General features: G+C 38.3%; 1 protein-coding gene across 1 annotated transcript in view; it reads right to left on the bottom strand.

Moving 5' to 3' along the window:
* Positions 1 to 23,074, bottom strand: part of LOC145984207 (F-box/LRR-repeat protein 5-like) — a 92,817-nt gene extending 69,743 nt beyond the window's left edge. Inside the window, exon 1 of the mRNA XM_083117737.1 lies at positions 22,971 to 23,074. Within this exon, the coding sequence (XP_082973863.1) occupies positions 22,971 to 23,066 (96 nt within the window). The 5' untranslated portion in view covers positions 23,067 to 23,074. The remainder of the gene's footprint in view (positions 1 to 22,970) is intronic.
* Positions 23,075 to 27,583: the final 4,509 nt, after the last annotated feature.

Here is a 27,583-nt window from a genome sequence, read left to right as displayed (position 1 = left end):
GCTGGAAAGAAGCTGGAAATTCAGTTTGCAACTAAATTGCGGTAGTTGCACGTGTTCAATTTCAGTTGTTAGAGAGCTGTTGGGACACACTGAAATTTCTACAACTTGCATCTATTGTGAAAAACTACCTTGTATCCTGTATTCCATTTGGATTTACTGCATTGTCCTGGCTTTTCTGCAGAAAAGAAAAAAATATATATAGGATTTTTGGAACTCGTTTTAATGATTCCACAACAATGCCAATTTTCTCCTGTTTTCTCGGAACGTAACGTGTCGATTAGGGTTATGACAAAAAAAAAATTGCAAAATTTTGTATCTCCTGTGGTCGCAAATGATGAACTTTTGTGACCTGATTACTAAAAAATCATCATTGTAGGTGGTTCTAAAAAAAACTTCCCGCACCAACCCGTTTCAGTTTCAGTGTGTGTCACGAGAACTCTATGTACGGTGCTGTAGCCTGTAGCTACTAAAAAAGTAGATCCTTATAATATAGCTCACGATAAAATGACTAATAAAATATGTTGATAGTTTTAGTAAAACATTATATAAAATGATACGTGTATTTGTGTCTGTATGTAGTTACTGATTATGCTAATTACACAGTGTGTGTGACTGTTGGTGGGTTCAAACAACGGGGATTCTTTGAAAAGATCTTCACAATAAATTTAATATTTTCATAACCCTACATTATCAATAACAACTATTTTAAGGGCTCTTTCGAAAAATACCACAAACAACATTTGAAAAGGACATTATTAATGTAATAATTAGTAAATTAATGTAGTAATTATTAAATGATTATTTATTAAGTGACTAATTGTGTATATTTTCTCTATTTTCAGGTTTGGTAGTTCAATATTAGTATTATAATGGCATATTATAAATCAAGTGAAGCGATTAAGAAAAATGCGGAATCGTGGACGGAGAATGTAGCTATTGGTGCAACACAAAGAAGAGATGTACCTATAATTGCAACACTTTTCTTTTACTTCCGCGAAAGAAAGACATTATTGGTCGCTATCATACACTTCTGGAAATAGCGAAAGATAAGAAAGAAAGAATGGCTATGGTAACTGGTTAGCTTATTGTTCTCTGGGAAAAATTTAGCTTTCCAAATTTATCAAAACAAACAATTATGTCAAAAGTAGTTAAATTGATTGAAGAGAATGATAAAAATGAGGAAAAAGGATTCATTTCAAGTTGAAATAGAAAATATATTTGACATAACGAAAACAGACGGAAATTGGCTGTGCCAAGAAGATAAAGAACTATACAAGTTACAAGTTAAATCACAAGGTAAAATTGGATATGTAACAAGCACAGTTGCTCCACAATCGTCCATCCATCCCTCTAAGCGAGTGCGAAAATCGGCTTCACAATCTGAACCAAACGCTGTCTTTGCCACTGATGTAGATGACACATCATCAACAGAAGTAAGTAGTGATGAAATCTTTTCTGACACAGCATCTGTGTCAGAAGAAAGTGAAAATGAAAATGACAAAAGAAAACGAGTCGTGCGTTTCTCAACATCACATGCAGCTAAGTTGGTGACAAAAAAATCTCTTTCAAGTAAAAAAGATGCTGTAGTGTGCTCCAGTCTAGCCAAAGATGGAATCAGTGTTCCAACACCATCACAGTCAGGTGTTTGGCGAGCTGTTATAAGAAGTGGCGAAGATGCGAAGCGTAAAATAAAATCTATTTTGCAAGAAGAGAAACATTTCTGCCTTCATTTCGACGGTAAGCGAATTGCAAATCACTAGTATGACGTGGTAATCTTGAAGAGTTCACTTAGAGAATTGAAATTAGGTATAGTAAAATGTGAAAGCGGATCATCACAGGATATTTTTAATGCACTGCAAAGTTTGCTGAATGAATTTGATGCGTGGAAGAACTTCAAAATGATCATATGTGACACAACAGCAGTAAATACTGAACGAGTGAATGGAATTGTTCAAAAATTAAAAAGTGAAATGATCAAAAGATGATTTGATCAGCCACAGTACATTGGCTGCCAGCATCATATTCTTGATAGAATCGTAAAGCATGTGTTAGACTTCTTTAAACCGATTTCTTCTACCAAACCAACTCTCAACTATGAATTCGTGGACGAAGTGATAAAACAATACGATGTCTTGCAGCAGTCCTACAAGCCAGAAAGTGAAATGATAACTGTTCAAAATCCAGGTTGGCGAGATGATTTTAGATTTCTGTATGAGTTATGTAGAACATTCAGTTTCCTTAAAGAAACTGGAGCATACCCAGCAATTAAATGGAGAACATTACCGTCTCTTCACAATGCCAGATGGAATTCACGTGCTATATATGCTCTTATTTCGTACTTCCTCATTCCTAAATGGAGAATATCACTGAAAATACCGTGCTCTTTCATCTCAAATACGTGGCAGGAAGCCTGGTTTTCTAACCAAATGTTCAACGCAGAGATTCAACAGAAACTGATGGATGGAATTTCCGAATTAAATTGCTCTGCAGCCATGAAGTGCTTTGTATCTCACTGGAACGTTGAAAGATCCGTTGTAGATATACCACGGACGAATATTTGTGCCGAACGAGGGGTGAAATTAATGGAAGAACTGTACCAAAAATGCAAAACAGATAAATATTTGAATCTGAAGCTTATTTCAACTAATACATTTTGACTGTGCTGAATGTACTTAAGTTTGAGAATTTTCATTGTCATTGGTGCGGAACATTTTTTATGAATTGAACGAAATAATTGTCAATTTCTGATTCTGGCAGTCAGACGTCGTACCGACTAGACCACCGCGGCTCTAAAAAAAAAGGTATTATAAGAGTTGCAGAAATATATTTTCTAGCTCTCTTTCTCATAACTGTGGTGTATTAGGGAGGAACGAGGAAGTGTAAGGGTCAGCACGAGCTAGAATGCGGAATGGTGCGAGTGCAAGATGTGGTAAGGGTGTTGACGTAGAGAGGTAAATGAGAATGATAGGGAGTTTTGGAGGAAAGGCAAGAACAAGAGTAGAGCAGTTGAATTAGAGCCGCCAAAGGAATAGCATCGATTAAGAAGGTATTCACTCGTCCCAGATAAATTATACCAACCTAGCACCTAAATGTGAATCTGTCTGTCGTTGTACAAGTTATTAGAAATGTGGGAATAAATGGGTATTTTGTAATTCGACTACATAAATTCGTAGGCATTTGTTCGTTCCTTTTGCCAAGGATGAACATCCACCTATTTCATCCCCTATTAGTCGACGTTAATTAGGAATTATTTCTACGAAGGCTACGTAATTTAGAAGATAACTCGTGAATCGACACTTTGCTTTCCTGACTTCTTGGTTACAAGGATTGCGTCATATCATGGAACTTTCGAAATTGATAGTTGCCGACCCGCTGTTTTAAATCCGTCCGATATTTGCCATAAGCTCGATCCCTATGAGTCGTCGAAGGTCTTCTGTCAACCAGGGATACGGGGGTCGTGAGAGGTGCATTTGTAAGTGGGGGGGCGGGGGGTACAGCTCTGAAGAGCAACGTCAACACTCAAACAAGCAAAGGGGGCTCGCCCATGTGAAATAAGAACAACACTAAACAATTTGATTTAAATACTTGGAATGACTGGACAGGCGGGGTTAGGAGATGACATAGGAATGTTTGTACCTGTAGCGCAGTTGAAATTCAAGCCTCCGCTGGTCCTCGCTTCGACGTGGTCCTACCCTGGAATAAAACGTACGAAGGAGCGCAACTCCAGGCTCCTATACTCGTGTATTCCGGTATTCTAAACTATCACTTTCCGATCCTTAATTTTCTACTTTTCCTTTTATAACGACAACTATGGAGCTTACTCGCAACAACTGTATGTGACGTAAAACTGAAAGCAACTAAGAGCGAGATATTCTCACGTGAACTATCAAACTGGAATTTGAACTTATTCAGTTAAAACCGTTGACTAGATCGCGTGCCCTGCCAACGGTGATTTCTGTGGACAACGCTGATTTACTCTATTTCATATTTCTCCGGCCTAATGCGAGTTGTCAAACAGTTTCGTGACGGAGGAAGTGTACAATCTTAAAAGAGGGTTCGTAGAGCAACTGGTACTGGAGAGCATAATGAAACTGCTGTCGTAGCCACGGTGGCTCATAATTAGACCTCGGATTTTAGGTTTTTAACCTACTTTTTCCTTTCAGGTAAATTAGAAATAACAAGTTACGTCAGCGTTTCATTAAAAACGAAACAACTGACTATTTTTTATAGTGCCTAAAATAACCTATGTTGCTTGTTAGAACCTATTTTAGGTTTATGTTACTAAATTAAACCTTTTTTTAAGGTTTTTATAATTTCTTTTAGGTTTTACAGGATTTTTATATCTCACAGAGCTATTTACTAGGTTTGGTGGTGAAATAATTCAACGACTGGCGTGTTTGAAACATGTTTTCTGTCGATTTCCCTCCCGTTTATCAAAACTTTAAACAAAACAAAAATGTTACCTGCAGACAATGGCGACGAAAGGGCACAGTTCCCCCCTACTTTTTACCCCTGCACTATAGATTCTTAATGCTAAGCCTTGACTACCAAGATAAAGTAAACTGTCCTTGCCCCCCCCCCCCTCCTCCCCATTCTCAGTTTTGGCACCCAATCGTCTCTACTGCCTGCACAGTCCCAAGTGCAAACTTCTGATCTGCGTGGCCTTGCTCACTTTCGCGTCAGTTTGGTCCTTTTTGGCATTCACGCCTTGCGAAGTAATATTTCAGCATTCAAATTAGCACTACTGACTATGTTTCTGTTGAAAGCTAATTTTCAGCACATGAAATGATCCTCACAGACAAGAGGTGGAGTTTGAGTGTGGATAACGCAAAAAGATTCATGTTGGCCACTAGGACCATGATAAAATTCAAGTATAATTCCTGGTTTTCAAGGTGAACTTTCCAAAAATTCAAGGATACAAGCAGATGTTTTCGCTATTCCAACCTTGCGTATTACAGACACGCACCCTCCCTTCCATACACAAAAATATTGAAATATAAAGGGTTTGTATGATTCCACTGTAACAAAAAATTTACCTAATCAACTTCAAGATATATTATTTTGTAATAATCTTCAGTTTGTCAGATAAATTGTTCTGTAAAAGACACTAACAAAGTGAAAAAATGAATGAAATAAAAGCTAAACTGAGAGAAACTTGCCTCAGGGCATTTATAAACATGTATAAATTTAATGGGCTATGGATTAATAAAAGTTGCAATTTTTCACGTCTACGGAGAAAAAATGGAATAGAGAAAACATCCGCTTGTACCTTATTTCATGTCTTGCCAAAATTCATGAATAATTTCCAGAGCCAATAATCCACGCATAATTTCCGGTGCCAATAATTAACGTGTAATTCCCGGAATTCAAGGAATTCCAAGTGAGTAGCCACCCTGATATTGTGCAGCAAATTATACATACGTAATTCATTTTTCATATCAACAAGTAACTTTTTCTAACAGCACAAGTGCAGCATTATAATAATTTGTAGATAATTTTAAAAATGATATAAAGAAATGAAAATTTGTTTAGAAAATTAATATTTGGTTATTACGGTTCTTGTGAAATTTTGTTTTTAACGATTGTATATATCACTATTTTTCAGGAATTTTGTACGAAATTAAGTCTTTTTGCAACCTATTTCAGAATTTTTCGAGCCTAATTTAAGGTTTTTAGAACCTATTTTCGGATTTTTAGAGCCTATTTTAGAAACCTAAAAGCACACATTTTTTTAGTACCTAAAAATCCGAGGTCTACTCATAATCCCCAGGCGAGTACGCGAGTAATATCATCGCAGTCAGGAATATCTCGCAATAGTGTTTGAAGAATATTGAAACATCACAAATTTCTTCCCTATCACGTGTCCATGCATCAGGAACTTCATTCATGGCGACGATTTTCACAATCGAGTGGTGTTTTGTGAATGGGCACGCGGACAAATACTAGTCGGTCGGCCAGCAGTTCTTTCGTACAGTACTTTTCTCTGACGAGTCAACCTTCACAAACCACGGTCAGGTTAATCGTCACAATATGCATTATTGGAGTGTGGAAACCCCACACTGATTGCGTGCAGTTGAACGTCAACGTTCTTGGTCGGTTAACGTGTGGTGTGGAACCATAGTCGGCAAACTAATTGGTCCCTATGTTTTTGATGGTACTTTGGACGGGCACAGTGACGTAGCGGCCGCCCCCGCAATGCGGGGAGGGGGCGATGTGTGCCCCTGAAAATATAATACTACTAGAAATTCAACAGAGAGTATCTCATATTTAAAAAAAAAATCGATATACGAAACATAAATTTGGTTCCCAGTAACGTATCATATGACGTATACGATAATAAGCAGCGTATTGTCCCAGCCATAGGGGCCCGTGCAATTTGACAAGTGGGCCCCCTCCGAAATGCAGAATGAACTTACTTGCTCGTAAATGACCATCGATAGAAAATACGCTACGTAGTTTGTCGTAAACGTAGTGTAGTGTGTCAATTCAATTGTCTACAATTATGAATCCAGTAAGAGCAGTGTTCAGTTGCTCAACCAGTCGATGCCTTATTGCTATACAATAAACAATCTAAACTTGGTAATTCAGGATCTTTTACCACTAATATTAGTTACACGTGATATTTAAGGTGTAACTTCCCTCCAGATATATTCAAGGGGGCCCCAAGATTTTTCATATTGAAATAAGAACTGAAATAAATTTCCCACATTGTCCACATTTGTTATGTTTTACTTCAAAGGGGGCCCAAAATTCAGTAGGAGGTGGAGTCCAGAGGCAATTATCCCTTTTCCCTAAGGGACAGTACCCCCTTTTCTGTCACGCAGGGTGTATGAGTTAAATGTTACCATTACGTATTTTCTGAAGTTCATTTTTCTGATATATTGAAATTTCTTGCACATTTCTGTCGAACCAGTTCTACTTTTCCAATTTGTTACGATTCTGTGATCTGCAGTGTTCGAAGTGAAAATTCCTAGCTGCGAATTTCCTTGTTCGAGTTTTGGATCAACGTGAAGACAATGCAGTAGGTGGAGGAGGATGCATTATGAATTTTTTCCTAGCTGGGGGATAGCATCCCTCCTTCGTCCCTCCCTCCCACACGTACTTCGAGCACTAATGATCTATTAATAAAACGGTTCTTTTTATATGAGAAAGTCTTTAAGAAATATATGTTCTGCGGTTTATCGAAAAGAAATGGCATCGTTGAAATTTTGAATAATGATATTAAGGTCCACTAACAGTAAAATTAAACATCGTGTCCGTGTGGAAATACTTTTTTGGGGGCCCAGTTCTTCCAATCGGCATTTCATTGAGCGACATTTTTTCAGTGAATAGTGTCCCATCATCGCTTTATTATCTATCTCTCAAAATTGGAGGGCGCTGCGATTTCTTCGTAGCAGATTGCAATTGGCTTTGTGATGTTAGGTCACCACTGACAATCTAGAGGTCCAGTTCAACCCCAAAACTGAAATAATAAGTTTGCTTGAGTATATAACCCACTATTAGTATTAGGAGGCTAATGTGTGCGACTCTTAATCTTGGCTTGGAGCAGCCAGAGGATGGTTTTGGAGTTGAAGGCTCATCCACTTAGAAATCTCAAAGAGGAGTGTTTACTATCCTTTAAATAATTCCCCCAAACAGTATTTTTTTAAATTGAATTGTTGTTTTAAGTTTTTAACTCCACTTTATGCACAGATAGGCGAATCGGGACTGGACATACAATTTAAAGTGGAATCCGAACCACTATGTGTCTCCACCGGCTTTTGAACCTGGGACCCCTTGGTTACACGGGAAGGACTTGACCACTACGCCATCGGGGAGTCGCAGTACTCTTTTTAATATCTGTGCAATTATATCTAACCTGATATTTTTTTAAAATGTTTCAAGCAAAAAAATACAAAGGATCACGAACAATTTATTTTGCTGCGTGAAACTTCTCCCTCCTTCAAAAGAGAATCCTGGCGTTGAAGTAAGTGAAAATGTTTCCAATTTCTTCTTCCAGTTATCTGAGAGATTCAAGCCATCCTGATTTAGTTTCAAAAAGCTACTAATCTGATATATTTGTATAAGTCGATAATACAAAATTGGAAGGAAGAATATTTGGGTAAAAGTTAATTTCTTGTATAGCTGAGGGGGGAGGGGTGATTAGCTGACTAAGGTACGTGCGTTTCACTCTGGCACCATCTCGATATATATATATATATATATATATATATATATATATATATATATATATATATATTCATGCTATGGGGGCCCCCAATATTTTACTTGCAGGGGGACCCCAGAGAACTGCGATGCGCCAATGGACGGGCACAAATATCGAACGTTTTTGCATGATGAATTACCGACATTGCTTGACGACGTAAACCTTGCACTGCGACAGCACATGTGGTTCCAACATGACGGTTGTCCAGCACATAATGCTATAGTAGCACGGGAGGAATTAAACCGCATGTACAATGGTCGTTGGATCGGTAGAGGCGGTCCGGTGCATTGGCCTGCCAGATCGCCAGACCTTACATCGCCGGATTTATTTTTGTGGGGATATCTGAAAGAACGTTTTATTAAGATTTGCCAACAACCCGCGGAAACATGATCGAACGAATAAGAAATGCTTGCGCACATATTGATACAGATAAACTTCTGCGCTGTGTTCAATCATTTGAACAACGGACCAACAAATGCATTGAAGTTCGAGGACATCATTTCGAGCACTGCATTGAATAATTGCATCTAGCACCCCGATGGTTAGAGGCGAGGGGACTCACCCAAAACAAGCACCCCGAGACGAACGGACGGCGCCATCTATCTATCACGAATGGATAGATCGGACAAAACATACGAATTTTCAGACGTCGAATTCGAATCTGCAATAAAAAATTAGGGGTTCCCTTTTAACATTTCAAGGTTGCCCCCCCCCCGAGCCGGCGCGGTGGTTTCATTGTAGCGTAGGTGACTTGACCCCACAATACTATTATACTTTCATATGGAACATTTTCTCCTTTCGATGCATATTTCTCGCGATATTTCGATTTGTCAAGTTACTGGGCGTGACCTTTGTTTTCGCCGTTATATGTTGATGCCCGTTCGGGTATGTGTTCAGTTTCTCAATGAGAAATCCAGGCTGCTTGCTGCTTAGTATTTTGTGTGTTGAACTTAGTTACTAGTATTTAGCGAAATTCTTTGTATTAAGCCAATTCGAAGTGCATAAGTATTTCGAAATGTGGTCCCTTTTCTTGAGCTTGCATTTGAATCTCATGCATGCATTCTCTAGTTTCTTTAGCTTATTTGATATGGAGCTGCTTGCATTGAAAGCAACTATGGCTCTATAGATTTTTAATGTCTCTGTACCATACGTGTTTAGTTTTGTAATTGGGAATGCACAACGTAAGTAGAGCTTGAAGTGGAAAATGTTAGCTGGGGGGATATTTGGTCCAGCATTGGGGTTAGCTGGGGAATGCTCCTAATAGTTAATATGGTGACAATTAGATAGCCTCGGGACCTACAGTTTAAAGTGGGATTCGAACCGGGGACGGGACCCCTTCATTACAAGGCGACCACTACGCACGTGATTTTTTGGAGACAAGAATTAAGTCAATCCATGATTTGGAGGTATGAAGAACGTAACTTCTTCCTTTGCGCTGCAGAAATCGATAGATCCTTATTAAAGTATCTCATAATTATGGAATGTTCATAGTTGGGCAAAATATTCAAGATTTCATTTTCAAAGTTACCGAGATAAAACAGCCTTTTGTCGTCTTACAGTGACTTCGAGTACGACAAATTCAGAGGAATTGTTATATTCGCCTCGTGCCTTGAAGGCACATAGGGGGGTAGGGCCACGTACACATTCTCGTTCTCGGCCAAACGGAAGGTGGTGTAATAAGCACCACACTCCGGCCAACTTTACACCAGCCTTGGTATCCATTGGCAAGAGGCTAGGCGAGCCCTAAAGCTGCACTTTGCACAGACATTGTCAAAAAAAATCCTACCTTAGATCATCCACCCTGAAAATCGGAGTACATGTTCCTAAAGTATGGTGGCGGTTGTCCACCCCCTCTTCACCTCTATATATTTCATTAATCACAAAAATTTCAACAGAAACTTTCTACTACTTTCCTTTTGCTACTTTGAAAAACTTCTAGCTTGTACTACATTCTCTGAAAACTATTGATCGACTGTTGTGCAAGGATTTAATGTCCGAATGATGAAAGGGGAAAGCATGCAATACAGTAATTTCTCCTCCTATGAATTGCGTGCATTAAATTTATTAATAGCCAGAAAGAGTTTCTCAACATAAAGCTAACTACATACTGTCTGTTTCACAATAGTTACACGTCCATCTGATGATGATATTTTAAAGTATTAAAAGTTACATCGTCAACAGCTTCCAAGTGAAGCTTGGAAAATCTAATGGAAGTCTTTGAGCTACAATGTGAAAATCATGTTGATGTGGTGCATAAAATCATCCCTTACAGGGATGAAATGAGAGCTTGGTTGAATCGAATCCTGTATTGTTCATCCCTTAGGCATATGGAATGTTGACTTACATAGTGGTAACATACGTGATAATGATGAGAAGTTATATTAGGATTAGATATGACCTGGATCAAGATCACAAGATCATACACCTCCTATGTTATTTATTTTCTTGCATTATATAGGTTTTTATATTATCTGCAATAATGAGGATGAATGGCAAAATGATGAAATAGATGTAGTGACAAACCCAACAAAACCTCCATGTCAAACCCAGGAGTTATCACATGTTGTGATGTGAGGGATCCCAGGTTCAAATCCTGGCCTGGGAATAGGTGTTCTTGGTGAGTATCTCATCATTTTCATCGCCCATCCTCATCTTCAAGATTATCCAAAAGTGACAGAAAAGCGAATTATTTTAAAATAAACCAAATCAATCTAACGTAGGAATCAAACCTAGAATCCCTGAATTCTACATGCTACACTAGAAACTAAGCCTTGGAGAATGGGATGCATTGAAGTCAAATCAGACTAGTTTCTCCAAGGTAGCTTTTGCAGCAAAATTGTTCCTATTTTGGTTATTATGCTCTGCTGCCTCTTGGTTTAATTAAGATTTAAGATGATGAAGATGAATGATGAAGTGGCGATGGAACAAACACAATGATACATCCATTCCTTGACTAGGTTTCAAAAGTGGGACCCTGACTTTGTAGCATGTTACACTAGCTACTTCACTTGCATCAAAATTGTGTGGTACATTTTACCTACCGGTTGCTACTCACTTTAAAACTTGTTAAGCTACTTAGCTTTCCTTTTTCTCTATTATGTCACTTGTCTACCTCTTGAGTTAATCAAAATGATAAAGATGAATGATGAATTGACACAATGGATGAACCTGAATGATGAATTGACACAATGGATGAAAAGACAAACACAAGGATAGATCCATGTCCTACCCAGGGTTCAAACCTGAGACTTGTTGCATGGATTGCTCATGGAGGCCAGCCAACTCAAGCTACCTTGGTGGCTGAGCAAGTTGAATGCTCAACTCGTAATACTACTACTGAAACTGTAGGTTCTGGATTCAAATTCCTGCATGGGATGGATGTTCCTTTGTGTATGTCTCTTTATTAATTTTCCAAAATCACAGTGATTAACTTAAAAGAGGAAAAAAAAGTGACAGAAAATAAGCAACACAAATACAAACTATCCCCAAGTCATGCAGGACTCACATCCTCTACTTTTAGCTTATCCTGTTTTAAAACTAACAGCATGCACCCAACTACCAGACAGCATATAGTACATGACTTCAGTGTTTACACAACCTTATGGAATAGCAGCTTTGGGCTTGCACTATGAGCATATGTACTTGTATTCGTATTTGTACTTTTGTTAGTTTGTTGCTTTTCTGCCACTTTTGGCTAATTGTAATGATGAGGATGCATGACAATAATTGTATGAAATTGATGAAGAAAGACACAAAAAAACATGTCCAGGGCAGGATTTGAACCAAGGAACTTCGGTGACAAGATCGAAAGCCCACCACTTAACACCCTTGGCCACTGACCTGGCTGCATGAATTTGGTAGCATGGACAGCTACAAGGAGAAACTTCGGTACTTTACTTTGGTAATCACATGAAGGTAGGAAAGGTTTTACATGTGATTTCATCCCAGCATACTTTCTTCATTATCATCACACCATAAATATTTTCCCAAGTCACTAATTCTCTATGGAATGTAATTTGGGTTACAAACTACAAGCATTTCTTCTACATCTTTACTGTGGTAAGTTTAAAATGCTCAAATTTAAATAATGCTGTTTCCTCCAGTGAAGACCAATGAGAATACACCAGTGGCTCAAGAAAGTTAACAGTAACATGGGAAATTCCTAAGAACTTCATTGTATCTCTTGCAACTAAATGTATGTATAAGTAAAAAAAAAAGTTATTTTTCCTACAATCAATACTATAAGTTTTGCTTTCCTTTTTTTTAGAAAAAGTAAAATCTTATCTAAATTGAAATAATAATACTTGCCTTGTGTAAAGATGATTTAAGTAATTTATGTTACAAACTGAATTAGCTTCTTTGTTTATAGATTAATTTACTGCTTCCCTGTGTCTATACAGGTTATGGTAACAAGAGCTGTTACACAAAGCATCCAAGGTATGGCAGCAGGCAATGTGACACTTGTTGCTTCATTGTGAAATCCTCCTACTAACTAATAGATCTATATATCACAATTACTTTGTTTGACATAACTTCTACTAGCAACCAGTATCTTCTATAATAATTTCAGTATGCAAAATATGAACTGTTAAAATCCATTATATATATTTACGATTGATTGAGTTGGTGTTTTAAGTCCACTTTGTGCACAGTAAGGCTAATCGGGACTGGACCTACAGTTTAAAGTGGAATCCGAACCACTATGTACCTCCACTGGATATCGAACCCGGGAATCCTTGATTGCAAGGCTACGACGCCTCTTGTTTACTAGGTGATGACACTACCACTGCACCATTGGGGAGGCCTTATATATATTTACCAATTTCGATTTCTGCAAGAATTATAAGGAAAACCAAGATGAAGCCGAAACATTCTGTGCTGCAAGATTGCAATTTCCACTGCAACAAACTACGGTGGAGCACATGCATAAGAATTCCATCACATTCCTCCTTACAGGCTTTTCATAAGCCAGTGAGGGTGCAGAGGCTGCGATGTTGTAGATATCGTGTTAATAGTTCAAATGCACAGAAATCCATTGGACTGGCATGAGAGCTTTAGACAGGAATGCCATAAAAGGGAATAACACGTATTCCTGTTTCCTGCTCCATGTCCTGAAAAAACTGGAGGGATGATCTAGCAGTATGGTTGGTCGCTTTGTCCATGTGGATCCACATCTGATTCTTGTTGACTCCGTACAAACGAGGGATGTCTGTCCGATAGATTGAGGCCATAATGGATTCCTGGAAGTAGGCAGCATTCACCGTTATGTACCTCCAACTTCCCCTCGTAACCATATCCAGAGACAATGACAAAGTTACAATACTCCTTAGCAGCTCCCTCAATTTCCTCACAATGGTGGGTGGCCGGCCACCAGTCCAATACACAGGTCAAAATCTCAGGAGAAAAGTTGTTACGCGTCCCCCAGGAGACTTGAACCTGTGCACATCCTGTAGCCGGAGCCCAAAGCATGATGCCTTAGACCACATGGCCATGGTGTGGCATGTATAATTCAAATTCAGTCCATAATTCAATCAAGTATGCTTAAAAAAAAAAAAACTCGCAATTGTAGTGTTTGTGATCAGGCCATTCATTAACAATTCCAAAATGGTTTACAATTGTTTATGGATTCCAATATGCAATTTTATAATATCTCTATTTCACTAGATGGATGATACATAGGCTTGTCAACTTTCCTGGAATGGCTGGGAGTCTCGCAGAATTGAACTCTCTCTCTCACAGTCTCCCAGACAAACTCTTATCTCCCGGATTACTATATTCAGTATAATTTTTTTTATTTTTATCTTTCTATTTTCTTCTGACAAGAGAAGAAATGTTTATGCCAAACCAAACAAATAAACTTAATATTATTATTTTGAAGATTTGTGATCATTAACAATGAGTTATTGTTTAAGTAAGTAGGAGGGAGAAATAGAAAGTTTAAACTTGTGCCAAATCATCTACACCAGTAGTTCTCAACTTTCATGAGCCCGAGCCTGCAGCCTGGTAAATTTGTTTTAAAAATTAATGACCCAATCCCAATAAATTTACTCATAAATAGCTTACTATTTTTTTTACTTTATATGATAATTAATATGTACCCTTGAAATTTAATATTAATGAATAAATTATGGTATAGTTAATCATAGGGAGTGTTAGTTTCATTATGTCTAGGTTTTTGAGAAAATATAAAATTTGGTTTAAATTAGATTACAACGACAGGATTTAATGGAATCTTTTAGTTTCTCTTGCCAACATCATTAAATTAATTCAGTAAGTGATAATTTTCATTATAATGTTCCATTTCGAACACTAGAAAATTTCAATTAAAAAAAATATTTCCACTTCAATATATTTGTTAATGAAAATTGCTGCACAAACTAAATTGTCCATGGTACCTGTCCATCAACCTCCAGATTTGGAGGTGGAAAGCAACGTGCCTTCCGGTTAGATCGGTTTATCATTCACCACCATTGTCACAAAAGAATTTCCAGTTATCACAGTCAAAATCATCTTCCAGGTGCTTTCCAGCTGGGGCCGAGATTCATTTCACTCTTCCGGCCTTAACTCGAGAAAGGCCCAACCATTAAAATTCAAATTTGGAGGCTGTACAGGGGACAATCCCCTCAAGTCTTTGAATCCTCAATAGCACTGGTGAGAAAGGATTTCCTCTAATGCTAGTGAATGCCAAATGAAAGGCCATCTTTCCAGGTGGTTACTTACTACCTCATGATGCAAGTCGCTTCTCTCTTTTGGCCCTAACTCAAGAAAGACCCAACAGTTAAAATTCAAATTTGGAGGCTGGATGGGGGACAATCCCCTTAAGTATTTGAATCCTCACCAACACTGGCGAGAAACGATTTCCTCTTCGCTATATCACTAGTGAAAGGTGAATGAAAGACCATCTTTCTAGGTGGTTTACAGCCCCGAACAGCAAGTTGCAAACTTCAGAACACGGTATCATTGACAGCAGGGCCTGGTGGTTGAAAAACAATGGTATACACAAAAGCTGCACAAAACTAAAACAAAGGTATTGCGACAAAGTCTCGAGGCCTCTATATTTACCATCATTATATAGAATTATTTTGTAGTATGTTGGATTAAGTGCGTTTTCATGTTCGTGTTGGTGTCATGGCCATTTCAGAGTCGCAAGAAAAGAAAAAGTTTTACTTAATTTTATTTTCTTATTTGTTTAATTACAAATTGTGGTTGCTAGGTTGTTTTCATCAAGTTGATTCAATTTTGTATTCAGAGTACCAAGACCACAAACAAGTATTCCGGATAGGCTATTAGTATTCCAGAACATTTTAATCTAAAGGGTTTTAAGGATGTAAATAAATCTCCTGGAATTTTAGTCTTTCAAGTTGGCAAGCTTAATGATGAACAAGGCAAAAGCTAATGACACCAACTGCATTTTGTTCCATGCTCATCATTTCTTACATATATGTTGTTACAAATTTTGTAATAGATTTAGTGTAATTTCCAACCTAATTGATTTTTAAAACAAAAACACCAATATTACATTGTGATGTCTAATAAATTAATACTAAGAGTTATTTTAGTATGCGCTGCAATGTAACAAAAATTGTATTCTAGTGATCGTAACCAGAGAAGGGCACAGTGAAAGTAAGTTTCTTCTTGTTGTTGTTGTCCATTTGTTCTTTCCTTGAAACAATACTGCAAAGAGTATTTGAGATTTTAAGTTTTGGAATAAGGAAACATTATAGTATCATATAATTCTTTCACACTGAAAAATTAGCAAGGCTGTTTTTCAATGTTTGGTCACATTTTTTGTTAGCCAAATACCAGTTGGAGTTTGCCTCCAGCACCAAAATTTCTTGATGTGAAAATAAGCAAAGGTTAGCTGCCCTTAGGTTGGGTGCATAATAAATGAGAGTTGGTAATGCTGGGGTGAGGAATTCAATCACCCACCCATCCAGATGCCCAATTCATAGCAAATTTTACTCAGGACAAAACTACAATAAGGCACCTGTGGTTGTTGAAATTCATAGTACAGTCAAGTGTTCCCTGTACTTTGCACCATGCCATGAAGGCATATAGGGGGTGTGGAGTTAGAGCCCCATACTTTCTTGATCACGGCCAAAGGTGGGGGTTATGTGATCAGCACCATGCCACTGGCCACCTTTCCCCACCAGTTTACTCTAGGTACCCACTTTATACGATGCTGGGTGGGTGCCGGAGCTACTTGAACAGGTGGAAAAAAATCCCAGTTCTCCCTGCCAGGCATTGAACCTGGGTCTCCTGCATGGTAGTCAGACATTGAAATTCATAGTTTACACTGTAAATGCAAAAACCCATGCATGTGTATTTTGTATTATTACAAATAAAAATACATGTAAGGGAAAGGCAATACTACACATTTGGCTTTCTTCCTAAAAGAGATTAATCTCTCAAAGTGCAAAATGTTATTGCATACTATAAACTAGAGCTGAGCCGATGTATTGATATCAGCCAATGCCAGTGGTATTGAAAGTATCAGTTGGCTTTTGTTTACCAATACCGGCCGATAGTTTTCCGTAGTTTTCATCTTTTACAGAGTCCACAAAAATGCCACGTGAAACTTTTGCAGAATCTAACTAACCCTGAAGTTATGCAAACTTCAAGGTTTCCAATATTCCATGGAAAAACTCTTTTGTGATTACATAAGAGGTATAAGAATATTCCAATTTAATTCTTGAATATTTGGAAGGAAAACTGATAAATTGATATTTATAACTGGAATGCAATACATGCCCACTAGTATTAATCTATGTTTTGAACAGCCTTTAATTGTTACAATTTTCAAGCCAGTATCTGTATGAGTATTGGCTCGAAGGGTAATGGCTCGGACCTAGTATAAACATTTATCGCAAGTATCATAACCATCAGGCCATTTAGAGATTTTATGTGAGAAAGGTTGGCTTTACATTGGTCAATAAATTGAAATTAGCTGTATATTGTCCCAACAGTTCTTTCCGATGCTTGCCGAACCATGGATAAGAAAGTCGAAATCAGTTTTACAAACTACTTTCTCCTGTTAAGACTACATTCTAAATTCTAGAATGCAGGGTGGATAAAAATCATTATTTTTATTCAAAAAAATCACTTTTGATGATTTTTTAAATTTTTTTTAAAGAACACGCTTAAAATTTCTTGTATGGTTTTTGGCACCATACATACACATACATGTTTTTGTAGAAAGGCTATTTCTGGTAAATGTGTCAGTAAAATATTTGAATAGTTTGATTAAAGCAAATAAAAAAATATATGTAAATATACATTTTTCTGTTTCTGATACTGTATATATGAACCTACTACGGAAATGTTTGTTGGGTGAGTTAATGAAACCATAACAATTTCAGTAACTTTTCTTCCAGTGAAAATAAAACATTCTAGATGATGTACCATATAATTGTAACTTAAAATATTTGCAAAATATCAACTCCCAAGTTTATTTAGTTTCATGATAACGACACTATTTATGGTTTAACATGAATAGTATTTTGTATATCATTCTACACAAAATGTTTGTCATTTTTGCCCTAGGAACAACAAAGTCAAGCCACATGGTTTGGACATAATGACAGACATGGTGTGATTGGTTTGCTTTACTCTATTTTGCCTTTGTGCCACTTTTGGCTAATTGGCGAAGATGGGGATGATGAGTGATGATATGATGAATGGACACTCACAAACATCCATGTCTAGGCCAGGATTCGAACCCAGGACCCCTAGTGTCATAGTGTGATGTGCTAAACACTCCGTCACGGAGGCCAGCATGGTGTGATTGGTGATTGGTATGCACCAATTTTGATCATTATGACCAACATGGCAGTTAATTATTGTAGATTAGGCACACACAGGAGATCATCTCCTGTGTGTACCTAATCTACAATACTTAACATCCCCATGCTGGTAGGAACCAGGCAACGTCAAAGTCTACTGTGTTTCAAAGGCAACAGATCCTGTTGCGGTAGCACTGGCAGAGACGATTTCATGCAGGTAATACAGCGATAGCAAAAAATCAGGCGAGGCCAGGCCAGCTCGGTAGCTCAGTAGTTAGGGAAATGACACGGTATGCCCGAGACCCAGGTTCGAGTCCTGGTCGGCCTGCATTTTTCGCTGAAAATTTCTACGTAGTACATCTCCTGTGTGTGCCTAATCTACAGGGTGTAACAAAAGTACCATTACCCCCTTGAATTGTAGACAAACCTGCAAAATGTGACTTTAACAGCAGGCATATGATGAGAGGATGGTATACCATTAAATCAGACCAATGACTAACATTTACTCCAGAGGATCTGTGTGCACACTGCCATTTTCATTGCACAGTATTATTTGCCTCCAGGTGCAATGTGAAATTCTCCGTAACATAAGATGTCAGATCTGGATTTCGGGGTGGCCATTTTAAGAGAATTCCTCAATGATGTGTTCAGAGACAAACTGATTGAACGAGGATCGCCAAATTTACCAGCACTTTTAAAATGGCCACCCCGAAGTCCAAATCTGACATCTTGTGATAATGCGCTATGGAGACACATCAAACAGAAAGTTGCCCATAATCGTTATCAGACAACTGAGGAACTTCAAGAAGTTGTTAGCAGTGAGTTTGCTTCCTTCGCGCCAGCCAAGTTACGGAGGATTTCACATCGGACCTGGAGGCGAATAATACTGTACCATGAAAATGGCAGTGTGCACACAGAGTAAATGGTGGCCATTGGTCTGATTTAATGGTATACCATCCTCTCATCATACGCATACTGTTAAAATAACATTTTGCAGGTTTGTCTACAATTCCAAGGGGGGAGGGGGTAATGGGACTTTTGGTACACCCTGTACAATACTTAACATCTCTACGCTGGGAGGAACCAGGCAACGTCAAAGTCTGCTGTGTTTCAAAGGCAACAGATCCCGTTGGGGTAGCACTGGCAGGGACGATTCCATGCAGGTAAAACGTCAAAAGCGAAAAATCAGTGGAGACCAGGCCGGCTCAGCAGCTCAGTGGTTAGAGCAATGGCACAGTATGCCAGAGACTCGGGTTCGAGTCCTGGTCGAGCCTGCATTTTTCACTGAAAATTTCTACGTAGCACATCTCCTGGGTGTGCCTAATCTACAATACTTAACATCTCTACATAGGGAGGAACCAGGCAACGTCTAAGTCTACTGTGTTTCAAAGGCAACAGATCCCGTTGCGGTAGCACTGGCAGAGACGATTCCACACAGGTAAAACAGCGATAGCGAGAAACCAGGCGAGGCCATGCCGGCTCGGTAGCTCAGTGGTTAGAGCAATGACACGGTATGCCACAGACCTGGGTTAGAGTCCTCACCGAGCCTGCATTTTTCGCTGAAAATTTCTATGGCAGTTAATGTGTTAAACAAAAAATGTTACAGGAGTGTATGGAAGCAAAAATCATTCTCCGGAGAAGATGCAGTAAATAATTAATCACTAGGACTCTGAAATATGTGCTAACAGACATAAATAGAAAACGAGCCATGCAAAATATGGCAATGTACTATGATTAATTCGGAATTAAACAATCTGAACTTGCACTGTTATTGGAGTTATTACAACTCAAAAGTGTCTACGACTGTACTAAAGTTTCAGTGTAACAGAACTACACATATACAGATTTTGAAAAATAGTAAATAAAAAATGGGCACAACTATGCACACATTCTTATGTTGATATTTAATGGTAAAGTGCGTAATCATATTTGCAAGTTCTACAGGCCTTTTACAATACTGGAAATGATTGTGCAAGTAAATTTGAAATTTGGAGAAATTAAATATTATTTACCAGATAAATCATGACTTGAAAAATAGCTCATGTTTTCCAGTGTGCAATCATTCTTGGTTTAAGTTCGCCTCAGACTCAATGCAGTGCTCAATGGAAGCATTCAGGGACCTGACTTGTTTAATCTAACAATGAAAACATTGTTAGAAATAAATACTCCTTCACACCTCACAACACATGACATGGTAGCAGGAGCAGTCTCTATCCAGATGATAGTAAATAAATGGCCATTTGCAAAAAGAGATGCATGTTCAAGTATGTGGAAAGGAAAAAAATTGTTCCCCACCAAACATGCGGTAAGTAATTACGGTAAAAATTTACTATTCCACAAACACATGTAACTTCTTCGTTTCGTCACTTTTAACATTCTTACTTACCTATCTGATTCACGGAACATTCTTGAAGGTGTATTCACGTTTCTTGTATGAAAGTAATGTCAATTTTTCACATTATGAGTACTTCTTTATTTGCGTTGTTTCATTTCCGTAATAAACAGTATGGCGCGTACACCTTTGCAGATCATCGCGCGTCGTGCTTGTGTTTTGTTGATGCAGTGTTTCCAACCTTCGTAACCTAAAAAATACTCGTCAAGTGAATTTTTTTTAAGTTTCTTCGCATTATTTTACGAACAAGATTTTAACTATGCTTGCCTAACCTAACCTTGCTGGAAATGGTTCGTGGGGCTATGCATGAATGGTTTGTGGGGCTACGCATTTTTCAAGTATGCAATTACAAAATCCAGCGGATCATCCACACCCGGTATGAATTTCACCACGCATCCATGACACGTCATCTTTTCAGAAAACAATGGCGTGGTTGGAAACCCTGCAATCGACAAAACAGAAGCACGACACGCGATAATCTATGGAGGTGTATGGGCCAAAGGCTATTGTGCGTCGGAGAATTAATTTTCAACAAAAATAATGAATTTCAGCGATGATACATTCCCACATGACAGAAAACACCTTCCAGATGTTAGACAATGCTACAGGAACTTATTACCATAAGTAGTTTCTTGTGTAAAAATGAAGAAATCTGTTTATGGAATAGTAAATTAGCACCGTAATTACTATGCCTGTGAAGTATGTGTGTACAATGATTGGTTTGGAATTAACCAATCTAAATTTGGGCCTATTTAGTAAGTATCTGAAACTACATTTTCATTGCATTAAAGCAGTGAACACTCAAATTGATATGTACAAGGTGTACAAAAATTCCCATTACCCCCCCCCCCTTTTGAATTGTAGACAAACCTGCAAAATGTTATTTTAACAGCATGTGTATGATGAGAGGATGATATACCATTAAATCAGACCAATGACCACCATTTACTCCAGAGGATCTGTGTGCACACCGACATTTTCATGGTACAGTATTATTCGCCTCCAGGTCCGATGTGAAATCCTCCGTACCATGGCTGGCATGAGGGAAGCAAACGCACTGCGAACAGCTTCTTGAAGTTCCCCAGTTGTCTGATAACGATTATATGGGCGACTTTCTGTTTGATGTGCGCATTATCACAAGATGTCAGATTTGGACTTTCGTTTGACCATTTTAGAGGTGCTGGTAAATTTGGCGATCCTCGTTCACTCAGTTTGTCTCTGAACACATCATTGAGGTATTCTCTTAAAATAGCCACCCCGAAATCCAGATCTGACATCTTATGTTACGGAGAATTTCACATTGCACCTGGAGGCAAATAATACTGTGCCATGAAAAGGCGGTGTGCACACAGATCCTCTGGAGTAAATGGTGGTCATTGGTCTGATTTAATGGTATACCATCCTCTCATCATATGCATGCTGTTAAAATAACATTTTGCAGGTTTGTCTACAATTCAAGGGGGGAATGGGACTTTTGGTACACCCTGTACAGTGTGATGCACAACTTTTGCCCGGCAAATTGGCCACGGCTAGCTATTTTCATTTAGTTTTTTTTTTTTTTTTATATATATATATATATATATATATATATATATATATATGAATGCAGTGTGCTGATGCAGAGGTTGTCAGCAGCTTGTTTGACGTTCGGTTTCAATTCTTCAATCTCCCATTGCATGAAATAAATAGAATAAACATAGTGATGTTCAATTTGCTTGGTAATACTTATGCATCCCACTCGACGTACAGATGGTGTCTTACCATGCAGTGCAGCAACGCAATGCAAGTGAAAAAAGGGGGCATTAACAACTGCAACTGTGTCAATAAGGATTGCCCTTGTACTTAGCTAGTGCAGCTGAAGTTGTACGTAACATTACTAATTAACTGCTGTACTGATTTAGGTTCAGCCTACGAACTTGTGCCCGATTGTAAACTTAGCATGTAAACATTATTTCCAGATGTAATCAATCATTTCTAGATTTTTCCATGTCTTTTGTTTGATTGGTCTTTGCATTCTTCTTCAACAAAGCAAAAGAGAAATGCACAAAACGTGCACAGGCTGAGAGAGACTGGTGTTGTTAATTTGGAAAAAAGTTTGCTTTGCACCCATTTTATGCTTAGGCAGATTAATTGGGACTAGGCCTACAGTTTAAAGTGGGATCCAAACCACTGTGCAATTCTATCCCATCGGGAACTGAACCCAGGATCCCTCGATTACAAGGCGGCAACGTAACACTAACATCATGGAAAGCCCTGCCTGTCAATTATACAGCTACTTGTCTGAAAGCCTCGGTCAGTGATCGAACTCTGAACCGTTATCATAAGCAGAAGCCTCTGACAAACGTATTTCCGCTGGGTACTGGGCATGTATTTGTAACGCGTACTGTGCCGAAATTTATACATTTGAATCACGAAGAGTTAAGAAAAATAAAAGTTAACTTGCTGATTGAAATTTGATCTTATACTTTGGTGCTCCATACGTTAAGACCTGTTACACACACAAAACAAACATCCGTAACACAAACATGACTGACACGACACACAATTATTTCTTATTCATTCTAAAGTAAAGATGCTAGAAGCACAATACCTTATGCAAGTAGGAAGTGACAAGTTGTTTCATCCTTAAATGTGGTATTCTAAATAAATCCACATCTTCGGGAACGTTAAACACTTCCGCGGCCATGGTGCTCATTTGTTCACCTTCTGGTCGAGAACGTCTGTCAACCAAATAAACATCATTAATGAGCAATTCTACAAGAGATGTACCAGAAGCATCTCAACAAACATATGGTAGATTTTCCATTTTGTTTGGAAAGTTACACACAGTGGCGCAACCACAGGGGAAACAGGAGGCATTGCCTCCCCAACCTTCGACGGAAGTCAAATCTAGGGGGGGGGGCAAACATTGACGGCTAAGGAGATCTGCAAGGGGGGGGAGGGAAGAGGAGAATTGCCCCTTTCGAATTCAATTTTTATGCAAATAAAAGAACATTTCGTAAAATTTTCTTGCTCGCTTCCCTCGCAAAGCCCACTTTTCTCGGTTTCGTCAAGTTCAGACCCTTAGCTATAGGGCAGCGGGATAAAGGCCATGGATGTCGAGCGATCTAAATGAAAAAAGTTGTATAAGAGAGAAGGCCATTGCGTCCAGCGAAATTATTTATGCCCTATTAAATCAATATTGTTTCAAATTGCAAAAATTGGATCTAAAAATTTTCTTGCTCGCTTCTCTCGCAATTTCATTGTTTTCTGTAATATAATGTATTTAAATAATGTATGTTGTATATGTGTATTGAATAAACTTTCAATAGGTACACGATTAATGTTAGCATGTTGCATTTGCTTTATTTTACTTCGCTTCTTGTGCCACTTTTGGCTAATTTGCGAAGATGGGGATCAGTGATTATATGATGAAATTTATGAATGGATATTAACAAACATCCACGCCCAGGCCGGGATTCGAACCCGGGACCCCTCGCGGATGTTGCACATGTGTAAGACATAAAAGTTATACATGTTACATGTACAAAAGTTATTATCTACGGAATGCATTTACCATTCATTTTCTGCCATTCAAAAATACAGTTTGTGTGCTTGTTTTCCATTATTAGATAATGTGAAATTGACGGTGTTGAAAATATACTTCAAATAGTTTGTTCCAAACAAATGCTTTAGCACCGACTTCTACCTCGTCTTTGCGTAACTTATGAGGATAATAACGTTTTTGATACTAGTACTATTACTACTACCACTAATAATAATGATAATGTCATTATTGTTATTATTATTATTATTATTATTGTTGTTGTTGGTACGTTTATCCTGGTACTTACCCCCCAGATAAAAATTCGTGGTTGCGCCACTGGTTACACACACACACAGTAGTGGCGATTGGGTGCTAAACTGGGGGAGGGGGCAAGGACAACTTACTTTCTCTTGGTAGATAAGGCTTAGGTCATAGTGCGGGAGCAAAAAGTGTGTGTGGGGGGGGTGCAATTGCACCCTTCGCCGTCATGTACACTCGCCTCAATTAGTACTCAAGCAGTTTGTTTCTTTATACAGCATATTTACAGAAGATGCAATTCAATCTACAAGTGCATCAATATACGCTGTATAAGACACAACTTATTACTAACTTCGTTGACCCTGTACACACACCTGTGCAATTTATTTTTTTTTGTTTTTTTTTGTTTAGGGGTAGTGCTATTGATTTCAATTAATATTATTGAAGGCTACTTTCGATTGCAATCGCCACTACAAGAGTTCGATGGAGCGACGTCGCCAGAGTAGGGTAGGGGGGCGGACACCCCCCGGCAGACACTCCGACCCAATACTCCCCAACTGACGTTAATGCAATATCGAATAATAAGCGTCTTCATTTCTAAGAGTATGGCGACATTATCTTTTCTAAGTGGTCCTATTCTGAATGTTACACTTTTCCTATTTCTAATAACAACTTCATTAACAAACATTAATTTTGTTCTAGTACGTGTATGTGTGTGTGTGTGTGACATTTGTTCAAGATTTCAGGGACAACCTGGGTATAGGTGATTTCTCGTTCATTTATGTCTTGTAATCGTCACGATTAACCTTAGTTTTAACCTGTTTAAAAAAAGAAATATTATATGCGAATGGTCTTGAAACATCGTAAAAATTCTGAGGACCACAAAACATCATCTCTGTAGTACAAGCAAATTATTCTAATAGTGTATCGTCAGTGGCAACGATAATTGCTGTCCCTCGGTGCAAGATAATGGCAACCCACACTTGACCGAAATTGAGTTACAGTTGTTCCACGAGTCTACATATGTTTATCTCCTCTTCTGTTTTGTCAGAGTTCACATGTGATACTGCAATGTATGTTTTCTGGTGAGCGAAATTATACCATCACCACATATTCGTAACCAACAAGGCAAAATGGCTGGGGAAGCGTTAACGTCCATCGAAGCAATTGGAAAGTGAACTTCGATAAAATTGATTTTGAAGTATTGATTCATCGTAAAATCATCAAGCAGTAGAAATTCCTCAGATAGTGATGAACGAGTAAGTATTTGTTTCTTTAGTTTTCGTTCATTGTGTTGCGTACCATTATGTTGCACCGGAAAAAAAGTTTTGTGTTGTATACCATTATGTTGCTCCTAAATTTTCCAAAAAATGTTTCGGTGTTGCCATTAGAAAATGCTCCCATGACCTCGGATGATACATCAGATCTCAAGTTTACTCTTCAAGGGAAATCACCTTGAAAACGGCAAAGCCTGTATGGGACTAATTACTTAAATTGTAAGATAAAGCATTTGTGTCGTATCATGGCCCGCTACGATCCCTAGATCCCTATCGTTGTATTTTTTTTAATAAAACCTAAATTATACATTTGTGTGTACTGAATTTCACCTGATCATACATAATTATTATATTAAAAGTTGCAAAAAACAATGGTTGGTTGATTTGGTTTTTAAGTCCACTTTATGCACAGTAAGGCTAATCGGGACTGGACCTACAGTTTAAAGTGGGTTCCGAACCACCATGTGCATGCACCGGGTATCGAACCCGGGACCCCTTGATTACAAAGCGACGACGCTTGTTACTTGCTTGCCCGCCCCCCCCCCCCCCACACACACACTTTACCTCCGCACTCGAGGTTCGGTGCACTTCGTACTCGGCTCTGATTTGTCTAGGGGTATCTTTCTTTGTACAACAATGCACGTGGGTTGCAACAAGTCAACATAATTATACTTATATTTGACTACAAATTCCAAGAGACAACGAATAACCTTTGCGAAACCTTACTGATCAGGGGGATAAATTACCTTGTCCAGCAACTGTGAAATTAAAAACTGAAATTTTGGATATTTTCTAAAGTTTAATTAACGTAAATTTAAAGTATATACAAGTCGTATTCGAACATTCTTTTCTCTAAATATCTGGCCAAGACTCTAATTTTGATGTTGGAAATCTCTATTGTTTGTACCTGGATGCTTTACATTTCATGAATTACATCGGGAGTACACTTGTCACAGGGTAGACTCGCGTTACACCAAGAAACGTCTTAACAGGCGCGAGGTCGCCCGACGTGTACATTTCTCAACTCTCCACGGTGACAAGGCACTAGGCTGCCCGGCGCACCGTAATTACTTCAAAATAACATCCAGTACAAACTACCTTTTTACCTGTAAATTGAACACCAAGGCACTAGCTTTCCCGGCAATCCAATCTCTTACAGCATCCGTTTCGGGAGATCTGTCCTCCGGTCCTAGCTGACCGAATCAAAAATAGCCTCTCCCTTCCAAGTCTCAGTTTCAACACCCGACCTCCTCCACTCTCATCTGGGAGTTTATATACAATATGTTTGGTTGGCGTCTGTTGCCAACGGCCCTTCTTTCAAAATTTTTAATCTTTAACAGCTAAACTGCCCGCCTTTTTCCTTGAACGTTCGAAACACGAAGAAAGAACATAGAGCTACAGGATTTTTATACATGGAATATATACGAACCTAAAAATGCATAATAAATAGTCATACACTTATCACATATACATATTTTTATACACGTAATTACCTAATTAATTAACATATTAGCAAAATATTTCAATAAGGAAAAAAAACACTGTTGCCCTGACACGGGAGCAGGGTAACACGCTACCACTGCGCCATCGGGGAGGCCCCGCAAGAAACAATGGCAAACAACAGTTGGGTGCAATACAATGGTATTCCACATCATTTTTCTTTCCACAACTTGTCTCCAAAATTATTTTATTGTGAAAATATTTTGTTACAGCAATACACAGATTATGTGCTATGTGATCATTGAAAGTCTTTCTAAATCATAGTTTCAAATTAATGAATTTTCCAAATATTCAATCGCCTTTTTCTCAAAAGTACCTTCTTGTGGGTTGCCATTTTCTTGCCCCGAAGCGCAGAATTAGTGAAAGACATTCAAAAGTGGTTCAAGAAAACTGACACTACATGTTAGTTGTTGTGGATGCATCGCGGTATCTTACTATTGAGAGGCTTGATTTTCGAGAGGATGATGAGTCTAAGACAAGCCTTAACAGGAAATTTCTTGGAATTCTCGAAGTTAATTTCAAAATGCGATGATATTATTCGGAAATGTATTGAACTTTGGACTTAAAATTCAAATTATACAATTCGATTCAAAAGAAATTAATCTGCGTAATGTCCATAATTTTCAGCAAAATAAGCCAGGA

This window comes from Lepisma saccharinum, chromosome 2, assembly GCF_977018435.1.
Source record: "Lepisma saccharinum chromosome 2, izLepSacc3.1, whole genome shotgun sequence".
In the NCBI taxonomy this organism is placed as follows: Eukaryota; Metazoa; Arthropoda; class Insecta; order Zygentoma; family Lepismatidae; genus Lepisma; species Lepisma saccharinum.
This window is presented reverse-complemented; position numbering and strand designations above follow the sequence as displayed.